A 12905-nucleotide genomic window follows, 5' to 3' on the forward strand; every position below is an offset into this window, starting at 1 on the left:
ATTACAGTACTGTATGTAAAAAATACACACCCCCCTTGTCCCTAGTGGTCTGCCCAGTGTCCTACATGTACTTTTATATAATAAAAACTGTTCTTTCTGCCAGCAAACTGTAGATTGTCCATAGCAACCAAAAGTGTCCCTTTATGTCAAAAATGGTTTTAGAGCAGCTAGAAAACAGCGATAATAAATTATAATCACTTGCAGAATTGTGCGATAGCGATTTGTGGGGAAATTCGTCATAAAAAAATAAAAGTAATGGCAGCGACAATTCTGCAACTGAGCAAATTTCAGTGATTTTGAGTTGATTACATTATTGAATAATTTTTATTATAATTATATTATTACTTGTTATAATTATTTATTATATTATAATTTATAATTTTGTTTTTAAAAAAAAATCATACCCGGGATGCCTATTAGACTCTGGTTTGGTCAGATTTAAGTGAGTTATTCCTAAGAATTACAGGCCTACAATATAAAACGCCAAATTTCCTTGCAAATAATGGTACCGCTTTCAGCACCTTTTTTCTGAAAGAATCATACCGCCAGGGAGATTAAGCTGCAAAGATACTGTACATATATGGCACCTGTGATGCTATACATCACGGCGCAGCAAAAATCATCCTTGCTGTCCTGTTCGGCAGGGGCCACCAGTCAAGCTCCTCGCTACGTTATGCAATGTTGGTGTGGGGTTTAAGGGGTTAAAACAGACAGGAGAGCAAGGAGATGATAGAGCACCTCCTCACCCCCTGTAGAGAGCGCTCTGAAGAGGGATTAGAATGCAGATCCCTCTTCAGAGGACACAGAGAGTGTAAATGAGGCCTTAAAGATTGTATATATAGTAAATAAACACCAATAAATATCAGTGTATAAATGAATAAACATAAAACAAATCAAATATAATTGTCCTAAATTCATTACACTTTCCCCTTCAAATAAATGTATGTACAGTATAGTATTTATTTTATACAGAGTATTAGATACTCTGCAGTCACAAAGATGTAAGGTTAAAGTATTACTAGGATCCTATATTCACCGTATCTGGTCTCCCACAGTACACAGAACATGGAAATGCAATAGTTTTAGTAAATATAAACTGCTAAATACCTTTTCTCATGAGCAGTATATAGCAGTCTTGTGACTTCTATCAGTGTCTGTCCTGCAGACTCTTCTCCTCTGCCATTCCTGTCCACCACACTCCTGAAGCCCCTCCCACTGTTAAGAGTTTGACCACACCCATATTTTGCCACAGCTACGCTCGCCTCAAATTACTTCCCCCCTCATGTGTTCTTCATTCCAAAGTTCAAAAGTTGGGAAGTATGTCATAACTACTGTACAGAACACGGATCACTTGTGGATCATACTTACATGTGGCCTCTGTGGTCGCTGTAGTGATTGGACTGTTGCAGCTCCCACTGATTGTCTGTACAGTGACGGTATAATTCCTTCCTGGTAGTAAGTCAGTGAAGGTCACTTGTGTAGATGTATTCTGTAATGTCCTATTTACATCTCCTGTTATGGTGACATTATAAATGGACGCGATTCCTGTTGGTGGCGCTGTCCAGCTCACCACCAGAGAATTCACCGACTGGTAATTGTTCACTGTGACACCCCCAGCTTGTCCGGGAACTGGAAATATAATGGTATGTGTTTTATAAGACTCATATTCATTGTGTTTTGATGACTGAGAAACTCTTTACAGTATTTGTAAAAACAGTAGAAAAAGAAAGAATACAGAGCATTTAAGTGCAATAATGATCCTACAAAAACATTTTAATATTTTTTTAAAACCTCTACATTTTAACCTTTAACCATAGATTATGGAGACAATGATCTAAATAATTTTCAACTCCTCATCAAATATTTTGTTTAACTGCTTCCTGCCTGCTGTAAAGTGCAATGACTTCCTATGATATCCTCCCATTCACAGTGATTGGTGGTGCGGCATGTCTCTAAAGGCCCGTACACAAATGTTCGCTGTGAGAACAGACAAACTTTCCGCCAAAAACAAATGTCCGATGGAGCAAATCCGATCGTGAATACACAAGTTCATCGGACTAAAATCCAAAGTACAAACACGCATGCTCAGAACCAATGCTAAAGATCAGACAACAATCGCAAAAGTTGCCCAAAGGGTGGCGATAAAAAGCAGAAAAAACACGTGATTTGGTGAATGTTGGCTGAAAAAGTCCTGCCATGTGTATGCAGAACAAGTTCACGGACAACGCCCTTCGGAGCAAAATCCACAAAAAAGTCAGATGGAAGTCCGATCCTGTGTATGAGGATTCAGACACAAACCATCACCAATCATGGTAAAGAGCCTATGATGTAGGCTCTTTACCATGTGATCAGTTGTGTCCAATCACAGCTGATCACAGTGTAAACAGGAAATGTCGGTTATCGGCATTGACAGCACAAGAGGAGGGGAGAGCCGGTAAGTGGAATTCCTCAGCGGGGAAATCTGCACTGACAATCAGGCACTGATCAGTGTTCTGATTATCAGTGCAGCCCCAACAGTGCCCACTAGTGCACCTAATTAGTGGCCATCAGTGATGCCTTTTAGTACCCATCATTGATGCCTGTCAGTGTCTCCTTATCAGTAACGCCAATCAGTGAACATCAGTGCCACCTATCATTGTCGCATATCCATGTTGCCTATTAGTGTCCAAAAGTGCTGCCTATCAGTGCCACCTATCAGTGTCGCCTCATTAGTGTTGCATAATAGTGCCTCCTCATCAGTGTTGCATAATAGTGCCTCATCAACAGTGTTGCATAATAGTGCCTCATCAACAGTGCCCTTTGGTGAAGGAGAGAAAGTACTTATGGTATTTACAAAATTTTATAACAGAAACTAAGAAAAGGGATTTTTCTCTCCAAATTGTTTGTCTTTTCTTTTTTTTTGCAAAAGATAAAATAAAAACAGTGGTGATTATATGCCACGAAAAAAAGCTCTATCCGTCTAAAAAAAAATGATAAAAATGTAGTTTGGGTACAGTGTTGCATGACCGTGCAATTGTCATTAAAAGGGTGACAGCGCTGAAAGCTGTATATTGGCCAGGGCAGGGAGGGGGTTAAAGTGCCCAGTAAGCAAGTTGTTAATAATCATAAAAAAAACACAATGTTCACACTGTCTCATGATGTTCATGTTTTTATAACACTCAGGCCCCGTACACACGACCGAGTTTCTCGGCAGAATTCAGCCAGAAACTCGGTTCAGAGCTGAATTCTGCCGAGAAACCTGGCCGTGTGTACACTTTCGGCCGAGGAAGCCGACGAGGACCTCGGCGAGGAAATAGAGAACACGTTCTCTATTTCCTCGTTGTTCAATGGCAAAAGTCGGCCCGCCGAGTTCCTCGGCGGCTTCCACACTGAACTCGACGAGGAACTCGATGTGTTTGGCACGTCGAGTTCCTCGGTCGTGTGTACGGGGCCTCATTCTGTATTATGATGGTTGATGAATTCTTCAAGGTATTTCCATGAATAGCACATTCACTTCCTGTCCTGTAGAAAAAACAGGAAGCGAAAAGAAATCCTTGCAAATTAAGGGAATTCCCACGAATCTGCGCAGGAGCCCTCCGATACACCGGACCCTGCAGAGCGCTGACGTCATCCGCTACATGCAGGGCCAATATCTCCTAAACCTGCACGATTATGGAGATATTCTTTTTACCTACAGGTAAGCCTTATTATAGTCTTACTTGTAAGTAAAAATGTCTAAGTAGGGGATACAACCATTTTAACAAAAAGCTTTGGAGTCAATTAAAAAATTTAAGTTGCAATCGACTAGTGAACACGTGTTTAATAAAAAAAAATAGTTCTATGTATATCAAAAAAGCAAATCAACTTTATCCGATACGTCTTGGCAAAACAATAACTACTTTTGAAGGGACACTCTCTTCCCAAACTGACAGAAGTATTTTCATGGGGTCCCCCCACAGAGATACGAGCAGGACTGCGGCTGTACTCACCTGTGCAGGTAGTTAGTGACACCGGATCAGATTCAGTGGAATTATCAGCAGCTCTTGTATATATCAGGAATGTATATGTTTGTCCCGGGGTCAGATTCACTATTGTAGCTGATTGATTAATCACTATTACATTATTTATCAGTGAAGATGATGATGTGACATTTGTCTGCACTCTGTAGGTGTAAGAACTCTGAGATTCATTCGGTGCGCTCCAATTTAAGAACACAGAAGTAGAAGTCACATTGAAGTATTGTGGCTGGTTCACAGAATATGGTTCTAGAAAGTAGAATACACACATGTGAGCTTAATATAAGAGAAAGAAAAACACTTAAATTACATTGAAGGAGATACAATCTAATAGTATAAGTGTCAGGCAGGCCATAAATGGGTCCGTTTCTTTCCGTTCAACCAGCAGGTTGAATAAAAAAAACTGACCCGATTCTCCCATCCACACACTTGATATGGTATTGACGTCTTGCTATTTTCTGGTTATCCACTGTATCTTCCTATAATTTCTGTGTACCAACTTCTGGTTATTCATGTCTGCTGCCCATCCTAACTTATGGCTTGTTACTCCTTATACATGTCTGCTGCCCATCCTAACTTCTGGCTTGTTACTCCTTATACATGTCTGCTGCCCATCCTAACTTCTGGCTTGTTACTCCTTATCCATGTCTGCTGCCCATCCTAACTTCTGGCTTGTTACTCCTTATCCATGTCTGCTGCCCATCCTAACTTCTGGCTTGTTACTCCTTATCCATGTCTGCTGCCCATCCTGACTTCTGGCTTGTTGCTGGTTATCCATATCTGCTGTCCGCACTCACCTTTGGCTTGCTCCTGACCATCCCTGTCCACAGCACGTCCTAACGTCATGACTGCTCCTAGTAACCTCTGACTCGTGGTACTTAGAGCAGGGGGAACCTTTGGTTAGCATGCAGCGAAGCCCAAACTTCCATGTGGGGGTCCCTGAATAGCAGGTGGCTCCTAAATGCCTCACCCTAGGAGATCGCATATCACCAGCTCTTACATGGGACCATCCTCCTACTTTAGTGAGTCCTGATCCAACTCCCAGGTCTGTTCTTTTCAAAGGGATTCTAGTCTAGTTTCCAGGAGCTCCCCCTTCCAGCACAATCAAGCATGGTTCCTACTCTGCAAATACATCTCCCAGGTCTAAACTGATCCATGGTATACTCTACCAAAAAGCAGCTATACTTCTTGGATAAGTCTACCTCTTCTAATCCCTTGCAGTGTAGCTGGAGGGTCAACATTGGTTTAGTTGGCATTCTGAGAGATGATAAGAACTTACTTGTGAAAACGTATCTGCTGACAGGTTTACTCTGATACCCCCGGGCTCCGACTGTCACCACAGTGATGGTGTAATTACTTCCGGATTTTAGGCTCTGGAGTGTGACATTTGGAGAGTTACTTGGCACAGTATTGGAGGAAGAAGCATTCCAATAATAATTTATATTATATAACTTTGTCAAAACAGTCATGTTTTCTGGTTCTCCCCAATTAAATGTAGTGGTGTTTGTCCCAATTGCAATAAAATTTATGCTTCCTGGTGGAGTTGGATCTGGGAAAGAAAAGAAAAATACAATCATTTCCAATTCGGGAGGCAAAGAAAAGAAATCGTTATCTTGTAAACTTTATCATTTTCCCTTATGCCTGTCTATGTGCTTACAAAAGACACAGCAGTTGAATTACTAAAACTGGAACACTCAGAATCTGGTGCAGCTGTGCATGGTAGCCAATCAGCTTCTAATTTCAGCTTGTTCAATAAAGCTTTGACAAAATAAAAACTGGAAGCTGATTGGTTTCAATGCAGATCTGCACCAGATTTTGCACGCTCCAGATTTAGTAAATCTCCCCCATAGGGTTGTTATCACTGACTTAGTGCTAAAAATCCAGAATTATGATACATCCTGCCTGATTGCTCCCTTTAAGCTGCAAAGATACTGTACATATATGGCAGCTGTGATGCTATACATCACGGTGCAGCAAAAATCATCCTTGCTGTCCTGTTCGGCAGGGGCCACCAGTCAAGCTCCTCGCTATGTTATGCAATGTTGGTGTGGGGTTTAAAGGGTTAAAACAGACAGGAGAGCAAGTAGATGATGGAGCACCTCCTCACCCCCTGTCGAGAGCGCTCTGAAGAGGGATCAGAATGCAGATCACTCTTCAGAGGACACAGAGAGTGTAAATGAGGCTTAAAGATTGTATACAGGCATACCCCACTTTTAAGTACACAATGGGGTTTATTTACTATTGCTGGAAATTGCAAAATCAGGCTCACTTCTGCATAGAAACCAATGAGCTTCCAGGTTCTATTACCAGGCTTAGTTGAGTATATAGTAAATAAACACTTATAACAATATCAGTGTATAAATGAATAAACATAAAACAAATCAAATATAATTGTCCTAAATTCATTACACTTTCCCCTTCAAATAAATGTATGTACAGTATAGTATTTATTTTATATAGAGTATTAGATACTCTGCAGTCACAAAGATGTAAGGTTAAAGTATTACTAGGATCCTGCATTCACCGTATCTGGTCAAAATTTTTGGGGGGGGGCGCAAACGAAAAAAAAAAATTGCAGCCTCACTGTGCCCATCACATGCAGCCACTGTGCCATCAAACACAGCCACTGTGCCATGCCACCAAATGCACCAATTGTGCCATCAATTGTCACCACTGTGCCATGCCATCAAACACAGCAACTGTGCCATCAATTGTCACCACTGTGCCATGCCACCAAATGCAGTCACTGTGCCATCAATTGTCACCACTGTGCCATGCCATCAAATGCAGTCACTGTGCCATCAATTGTCACCACTGTGCCATGCAACACAGCAACTGTGCCATCAATTGTCACCACTGTGCCATGCCATCAAATGCAGTCACTGTGCCATCAATTGTCACCACTGTGCCATGCCATCAAACACAGCAACTGTGCCATCAATTGTCACCACTGTGCCATGCCATCAAATGCAGTCACTGTGCCATCAATTGTCACCACTGTGCCATGCCATCAAATGCAGTCACTGTGTCATCAATTGTCACCACTGTGCCATGCCATCAAACGCAGCCACTGTGCCATCAATTGTCACCACTGTGCCATGCAACACAGCAACTGTGCCATCAATTGTCACCACTGTGCCATGCCATCAAACACAGCAACTGTGCCATCAATTGTCACCACTGTGCCATGCCATCAAATGCAGTCACTGTGCCATCAATTGTCACCACTGTGCCATGCCATCAAATGCAGTCACTGTGCCATCAATTGTCACCATTGTGCCATGCAACTGTGCCATCAATTGTCACCACTGTGCCTTGCCATCAAATGCAGTCACTGTGCCATCAATTGTCACCATTGTGCCATGCAACACAGCAACTGTGCCATCAAGTGTCACCACTGTGCCATGCCATCAAATGCAGCCACTGTACCATCAATTGTCACCACTGTGCCATGCCATCAAACACAGCAACTGTGCCATCAATTGTCACCACTGTGTCATGCAACACAGCAACTGTGCCATCAATTGTCACAACTGTGCCATGCCATCAAACGCAGTCACTGTGCCATGCCATCAAACGCAGCCACTGTTCGATCAATTGTCACCACTGTGCCATGCCATCAAACGCAGCCAATGTGCCCCTCAATTGTTGCCACTGTGCCAATTGTTACCACTGTGCCCTTTAATTGTCACCACTGTGCCCCATGATGCCACTGTGCCCATTGTCACCACTGTGCCCCATGATGCCACTGTGCCCATTGTCACCACTATGCCCCATGATGCCACTGTGCCAATTGTCACCTCTGTGCCCCATGATGCCACTGTGCCCATTGTCGCCCCTTTCCCTGTAAAAAGCACTTACCTGAAGCTTCCCTGTCCTCCCTCGATATCTTCTGCCACTGTGGTGAAGCTTCAGCCAATCAGGTTCCTGATAACCAGAATCCGGGAACCTGATTGGCTGAAATGACCGTCAGTCTTATGCAAGGACTGCAGATTGCCTGCGCTCCGAGTATAGACATCCGAGAGCCGGAGGGCAGTACTGGAAAAGCCTGTCAGACCCGCTGGCTTTGATTGGCAGTTCCCCTCAGCCAACCAGCTGCCGCTATTCGGGTAACCGGCGTCCCACGTCCAGTTATATGAATAGACCAGGCAGCTGGCAACCAACAATAACATACATTCGTGCATTTATGCACGAATGTGTGTTATTTGCGAGAGGGGGTGGCGCTGCAGCGCCCTCTATAGACGGCCGCCAGAACTGCGGTTAAAATGTCAAAATGACATTTTAGCCGAATAAAAGTTCTTAAAGGGCCCGTTTTTTTTTTTTTATGTTTTTTTTTTGTGTGTGACTGCGGGAGGGGGGGCGGCGCCCGTGCGTCCCTATGAACGGGCCGCCACTGTCTCCCACAGTACACAGAACATGGAAATGCAATAGTTTTAGTAAATATAAACTGCTAAAATCTTTTCTCATGAGCAGTATATAGCAGTCTTGTGACTTCTATCAGTGTCTGCCCTGCAGACTCTTCTCCTCTGCCATTCCTGTCCACCACACTCCTTAAGCCCCTCCCACTGTTAAGAGTTTGACCACACCCAAATTTTGCTACGGCTACGCTCGCCTCAAATTACTTCCCCCCTCATGTGTCCCTCATTCCAAAGTTCAAAAGTTGGGAAGTATGTCATAACTACTGTACAGAACTTGTGGGTCATACTTACATGTGGCCTCTGTGGTCGCTGTAGTGATTGGACTGTTGCAGCTCCCACTGATTGTCTGTACAGTGACGGTATAATTCCTTCCTGGTAGTAAGTCAGTGAAGGTCACTTGTGTAGATGTATTCTGTAATGTCCTATTTACATCTCCTGTTATGGTGACATTATAATTGGACGCGATTCCTGTTGTTGGCGCTATCCAGTTCACCGCCAGAGAATTCACCGACTGGTAATTGTTCACTGTGACACCCCCAGCTTGTCCGGGAACTGGAAATATAATGGTATGTGTTTTATAAGACTCATATTCATTGTGTTTTGATGACTGAGAAACTCTTTACAGTATTTGTAAAAACAGTAGAAAAAGAAAGAATACAGAGCATTTAAGTGCAATAATGATCCTACAAAAACATTTTAATATTTTTTTAAAACCTCTACATTTTAACCTTTAACCATAGAATATGGAGACAATGATCTAACTAATTTTCAACTCCTCATCAAATATTTTGTTTAACTGCTTCCTGCCTGCTGTAAAGTGCAATGACTTCCTATGATATCCTCCCATTCACAGTGATTGGTGGTGCAGCATGTCTCTAAAGGCCCGTACACAAATGTTCGCTGTGAGAACAGACAAACTTTCTGCCAAAAACAAATGTCCGATGGAGCAAATCCGATCGTGAATACACAAGTTCATTGGACTAAAGTACAAAGTACAAACACGCATGCTCAGAACCAATGCTAAAGATCAGACAACAATCGCAGAAGTTGCCCAAAGGGTGGCTATAAAAAGCAGAAAAACCACGTGATTTGGTGAATGTTGGCTGAAAAAGTCCTGCCATGTGTATGCAGAACAAGTTCACGGACAACGCCCTTCGGAGCAAAATCCACAAAAAAGTCAGATGAAAGTGCGATCCTGTGTATGAGGATTCAGACACAAACCATCACCAATCATGGTAAAGAGCCTATGATGTAGGCTCTTTACCATGTGATCAGTTGTGTCCAATCACAGCTGATCACAGTGTAAACAGGAAATGTCGGTTATCGGCATTGACAGCACAAGAGGAGGGGAGAGCCGGTAAGTGGAATTCCTCAGCGGGGAAATCTGCACTGACAATCAGGCACTGATCAGTGTTCTGATTATCAGTGCAGCCCCAACAGTGCCCACTAGTGCACCTAATTAGTGGCCATCAGTGATGCCTTTTAGTACCCATCAGTGATGCCTGTCAGTGTCTCCTTATCAGTAACGCCAATCAGTGAACATCAGTGCCACCTATCATTGTCGCATATCCATGTTGCCTATTAGTGTCCAAAGGTTTTGCCTATCAGTGCCACCTATCAGTGCCGCCTCATCAGTGTTGCATAATAGTGCCTCCTCATCAGTGTTGCATAATAGTGCCTCCGCATCAGTGTTGCATAATAGTGCCTCCTCATCAGTGTTGCATAATAGTGCCTCCGCATCAGTGTTGCATAATAGTGCCTCCTCATCAGTGTTGCATAATAGTGCCTCCTCATCAGTGTTGCATAATAGTGCCTCATCAACATTGCCCTTTGGTGAAGGAGAGAAAGTACTTACGGCATTTACAACATTTTATAACAGAAACTAAGAAAAGGGATTTTTCTCTCCAAATATTTTGTCTTTTCTTTTTTTGCAAAAGATAAAATAAAAACAGTGGTGATTATATGACACGAAAGAAAGCTCTATCTGTCTAAAAAAAATGATAAAAATTGAGTTTGGGTACAGTGTTGCATGACCGTGCAATTGTCATTTAAAGGGTGACAGCGCTGACAGCTGTATATTGGCATGGGCAGGGAGGGGGTAAAAGTGCCCAGTAAGCAAGTGGTTAATAATCATAAAAAAACACAATGTTCACACGATGTCTCATGATGTTCATGTTTTTATAACACTCAGGCCCCGTACACACGGCTGAGGAACTCGACGTGCCAAACACATCGAGTTCCTCGGCCAGTTCAGCCCTGAAGCCGCCGAGGAGCTCGGCGGGCCGAGAGCTCCCATAGAACAACGAGGAAATAGAGAACATGTTCTCTATTTCCTCGCCGAGGTCCTCGTCGAAATTGTACACACGGCCGGGTTTCTCGGCAGAATTCAGCCAGAAACTCGGTCGGAAGCTGAATTCTGCCGAGGAAACTGGTCGTGTGTACGGGGCTTCATTCTGTATTATGATGGTTGATGAATTCTTCAAGGTATTTCCATGGATAGCACATTATGAACAAATTAAAGTAGAACTATAGGCAAAACATTTTTTTTCATTTTGGATAGAGTAAGGAAGGGTTATAACCTCTTTGAAGGGTCACTAAAGGAAAAAAAAATGTTGCTGAAATGACTGTTTACAGGGTATAGAGACATAAAAGTTAACTGATTCCTTTTAAAAATGATTACAAATAGATAAAAATCAATCCTATAATGTGCATGCAGGTTAGTTTCACTTTTAAACTGGTTTCATGTTCCTGTGAACTAGAGAGACACACAGAACAAAAACAAACAAATCCAGGGCAGTGTTTTGTTTTTAAAATGAATCTGATTGGTTCTGTTAAGTTTTAGACACACAGTAATGACAGCTTAGACCACTGTGAAAATCTCCCAGTACCATGGTTATAAGGAAACGGGCAACCAGGAAGTGTGGAGATCAGAGCAGAATTACAGCAACTTCAAAGCAAAAACGAACAATAAGGACATGAAACCAGTACTGCAGTAAGGTAAAGGAAGCTATTTAGCTAAAAAAAAAAAAATCCTTTAGTGATCCTTTAAGGTTTATTTTTTGCCAGCTGTGCCCCATTGAGGAGATTTCCCTTCACTTCCTGTCCTGTAGAAAAAACAGGAAGCGAAAAGAAATCCTTGCAAATTAAGGGAATTCCCACGTATCTGCGCGGGAGCCCTCCGATACACCGGACCCTGCAGAGCGCTGACGTCATCCGCTACATGCAGGGCCAATATCTCCTAAACCTGCACGATTATGGAGATATTCTTTTTACCTACAGGTAAGCCTTATTATAGTCTTACTTGTAAGTAAAAATGTCTAAGTAGGGGATACAACCATTTTAACAAAAAGCTTTGGAGTCAATTGAAAAATGTAAGTTGCAATCCACTAGTGAACACGTGTTTAATAAAAAAAAATAGTTTTATGTAAATCAAAAAAGCAAATCAACTTTATCCGATACGTCTTGGCAAAACAATACCTACTTTTGAAGGGACACTCTCTTCCCAAACTGACAGAAGTATTTTCATGGTGTCCCCCCACAGAGATACAAGCAGGACTGCGGCTGTACTCACCTGTGCAGGTAGTTAGTGACACCGGATCAGATTCAGTGGAATTATCAGCAGCTCTTGTATATATCAGGAATGTATATGTTTGTCCCGGGGTCAGATTCACTATTGTAGCTGATTGATTGGTCACTATTACATTATTTATCAGTGAAGATGATGATGTGACATTTGTCTGCACTCTGTAGGTGTAAGAACTCTGAGATTCATTTGGTACGCTCCAATATAAGGACACAGAAGTTGAAGTCACATTGAAGTATTGTGGCTGGTTCACAGAATATGGTTCTAGAAAGTAGAATACACACATGTGAGCTTAATATGAGAGAAAGAAAAACACTTAAATTACATTGAAGGAGATACAATCTAATAGTATAAGTGTCAGGCAGGCCATAAATGGGTCAGTTTTTTTCCGTTCAACCAGCAGGTTGAATAAAAAAGACTAACCCAATTCTCCCATCCACACACATGATATGGATGGGGGCGCCCTCCCCGTTCAGTCGTTGTAATTAGGAGGACAATTAGGAGGTTTCCCCACCATCAGAATACACTGATCAGCATTGCAGGCTATAACCGGACAGGGAAAATACTACAGGATAGATGTACAGAAGTGGATCAGTAGATCGTCTTCTCTAAGACCACAGGGGCCATACATGGCTGAACCAGACAAATTTCAATACACGTGTGGCCAGCTTAGAGGTTTATCCTTGACTCCTGGGTAATTTTTTGGCCAGGAATGTAAAGGATTCAACCACCAGATTTTCAAAGCACTAAATAACTTTTATTGGTTCAAAACATAACAGTTTTATGGAATGTAATTATTGGAAAAAGCACATCATCATTAAAATCCATTAATTTGGTGGGTAGAAGTATTAATACGAGTGTATTTTTATTGTTTTGTAGTAAAATATCATAATAAATAATCATAATAAA

The 12905-nt window shown here is 42.2% G+C and overlaps 1 protein-coding gene across 2 annotated transcripts in view; it reads right to left on the reverse strand.

Annotated features, from left to right (window-relative positions):
- The window catches only part of LOC120917048 (receptor-type tyrosine-protein phosphatase beta-like), a 132999-nt gene that overhangs the window by 97426 nt on the left and 22668 nt on the right, over window positions 1–12905 (reverse strand). For both annotated transcript variants that reach the window (XM_040328048.1, XM_040328049.1), the window contains exons 8-12: window positions 11985–12260; window positions 8705–8965; window positions 5275–5544; window positions 3969–4244; window positions 1369–1629 (exon numbers count right to left, since the gene is read on the reverse strand). In XM_040328048.1, coding sequence (XP_040183982.1) covers window positions 1369–1629; window positions 3969–4244; window positions 5275–5544; window positions 8705–8965; window positions 11985–12260 — 1344 coding nt within the window. The remainder of the gene's footprint in view (window positions 1–1368; window positions 1630–3968; window positions 4245–5274; window positions 5545–8704; window positions 8966–11984; window positions 12261–12905) is intronic.

This window comes from Rana temporaria, chromosome 11 (assembly GCF_905171775.1).
Source record: "Rana temporaria chromosome 11, aRanTem1.1, whole genome shotgun sequence".
NCBI classification, from domain to species: Eukaryota; Metazoa; Chordata; class Amphibia; order Anura; family Ranidae; genus Rana; species Rana temporaria.